Consider the following 2,799-nt stretch of genomic DNA (forward strand, 5'->3'; position numbering starts at 1 on the left):
CCTTAACTGATCAGGCCACCGGCAACGTGCAAATATTGTTCTAGGGCCGTGTAAGCTAATCTGTACAAAATCTCTTCGTGCAATAACTACGAGATACGGTGTGTGGACGACCAGATTTTCCGACTGGAGAAGGGTGCAAAGTTGCTTTAAAAAGCATTCTGCCTGCGCACCTTATCTTGAGTGTCAGCAAGCTGTTTTTACAGAGACCCAAGAAGATCGCACAACTTTGTTCATGTCAAAACAGACACTCACAGGTTTACAAAAAAGTCGAGTTGGCCTAGATGCTATTACGCGTAGCTTGCTTTATCTGTGTCACCAAGGTTTGTTAATACGCGGTCATACACCGGAGAAGTCTAACATTGTACAAACCCATGATTCTACTTGGTCACTTCAATGAAGACGTGGATGGGTGGATTTTCCGCGGTGAAAAACAGAAATGGCTCAGCCCTGTAGTTCAAAATGAAATAATAAAAATTGCAGGATTGCAAATTACAAGAAATTTGGTAAAAGAAATAAATGAAGCGAAGTATTTCTCTTTAATTGCTGACGAGACCCAAGATATAAGCAGGAAGGAACAAGTTTGTATTCGATTTGTTGACAAAGATATGTGCATAAAGGAAAGCTTCCTGGGTATGGTGGAGACAGACAACACCGACTCTGCTACATTAGTGAAACTACTCATGGATGCATTATCTTCTGTTGGTATTCCTCTGGAAAATTGTGTAGGGCAGTCATACGATGGCCCAGCAAACATTAGCGGCGTACAAAGACGATTTAAAGATAAATTTCCCAAAATGACGTATGTTTATTGTGTTGGGCATAAAGTTAATTTAATTGTTCAGGATGTTTTCAAGAGTACAAATGAGGCAGACACCGCAATATCTGTGCTGACCAATGTTACGAATTTTATCAAGTCGTCCCCACATCGTCTCGCTATGTTTAATAATTTTTGTTTGAGTGAAGATCGAGATAACGTTGGAAGAAGTTTAAGGCCAATGTGTCCTACCCGATGGGTGATAAGATATCCCGCTTTGGATGCTTTTCTAGGGAACTATCAACTATGAAAATATTTTGGATTGGTTAAACTCGGTCAAGCAAGAAGGAACAACTATACGTAATGCAGCAATGTCTCATTTAAAATCCATAGAATCATTTACTGTTTATTTCAATCTCCGTTTGCTACATGCATTGATGCAAATTATTCACCCTGTTCATGTTAAAGTCCAAAGTTCTGAACTAACTGTAGATCGCTGCAGAAACTTAATAAATAATCTGTTGATTTCGCTGTCTGGTCACAACGAAGCATGTGCTATGAATTTCTTCAACGCTTGCAGCTCATACGGCCTAAAAATTGGTCGTCCGAGACTAGGGAGACGAAGTCAGGAACTACATGATGGCAACGACATAGAAACTTTGTTTAAGCAAAAGTACATCAGTTTTTTTGAAACTGCATCCAACGCTATTACTGTGCGGTACCCGCAATCTGACTTGTCTTTCATTTCCATCACTGGAAGAACTCGGCTTTAATAGTATACTTTCGATCTTGGAAATGAAAGACAAAAGCCGAGTTCTTCCAGTGATCTGATTGAGGACATTGCAGTTGTATACGGAGACCAATACATGCACAAAATATTCGAGTTGAAATGGGTACACTGCATAAATTTCTAGTAGGGAAGAAATTGCAATGTAATTTCACTAGCGATCTGGCGGCTGTTTTTCAAGACCAAACAGTTGGATTATTGTTGCCAAACATTAACGTTTTGCTGAGATTCTTTCTGTCATTGCCATGTTCCAACTGTGAAGCTGAAAGAATGTTCAGTGTCTTAAGACAAATCAAAACGTACTTGCGATCCACGATGAGTCAACAAAGACTTAATCATGTTTGCTCAATTTATGCACATGATTCAGATGTGTCATCCATCGATATTAAGGCCCTCGTTGATGAGTGGATACGAAGAACGTCTATCAGGAAAAACACTTTCGCTCTTTCTCCCTCTAACTGGATATTGAGTTTACCGTTTAAAGTTTCGTTTGCGATTGTTTTTTTAAGTGCTCTCAGTTTAACTTGTTATTTTCGTTTGATTATTTACTTACGCCCGCCGTGTTCTTTCGTTGTATTTTACAAAATACAAAATAAGATCACTTGATGTATTTATCCCATTATTGCCTCACTGTGCGGTGAAGTGATGTGGTACTGCTGGCCTACATATGTTTGTACTTTTAGGAATTTGTAAAATTATAAAGAATGTATCCGACCTAGATGAATCAAGTCACTAGCCTTAACATTACAACGAGTTGTAGCAAAATTAAACTCGATTACGCACAGACGAGACCACGAATAGACGCAACGACGCACAGACGTAAATAACACGCAGGCGAAGTTTCGCACACGTTAAGTAACCGCCGCAATGCCGACACAATGTAGTTCATTGTTAAACGACCATATTAACTTTTGCCGCCCTGACATATTGAAAGTTTTACGCCTATGGTTAAGGGCTTTAACTTGCATAAAACACTGCGAAAACAAGATTATAACGTGTCGTAACGTCTGTAATATATCACTATTGTGATGTAACATATTGCTTATATGATGTAATACGGTTGATTTACACACAGAATAATACGGCCACTAGCGTAGAGTACGTGCGTGTGCGGGAGTGCGACGCACTCCTGCCAATTTAGGAAAAGTACTCTGACTGGACCTTGTTCAATCCGGTGATCTAACGTTCTTTCCTACTTAGTTCTCAGGTTTATATTTTTCAGGTGTGTCTTTGCCTCACGGAAATGCACATAAAGCAA

At 39.5% G+C, this 2,799-nt stretch overlaps 1 protein-coding gene across 1 annotated transcript; it reads left to right on the forward strand.

Moving 5' to 3' along the window:
* The first annotated feature begins 371 nt into the window (after positions 1–371).
* On the forward strand, positions 372–1,064 carry LOC104266099. Its single transcript, XM_009861589.1, has 2 exons — positions 372–722; positions 843–1,064. Exons 1-2 carry the CDS (start codon positions 372–374, stop codon positions 1,062–1,064), a joined length of 573 nt encoding a protein of 190 aa, XP_009859891.1.
* The last annotated feature ends 1,735 nt before the right edge of the window (positions 1,065–2,799 follow it).

The sequence above is a fragment of the Ciona intestinalis genome, unplaced genomic scaffold (assembly GCF_000224145.3).
Source record: "Ciona intestinalis unplaced genomic scaffold, KH HT000863.1, whole genome shotgun sequence".
Classification (NCBI taxonomy): domain Eukaryota; kingdom Metazoa; phylum Chordata; class Ascidiacea; order Phlebobranchia; family Cionidae; genus Ciona; species Ciona intestinalis.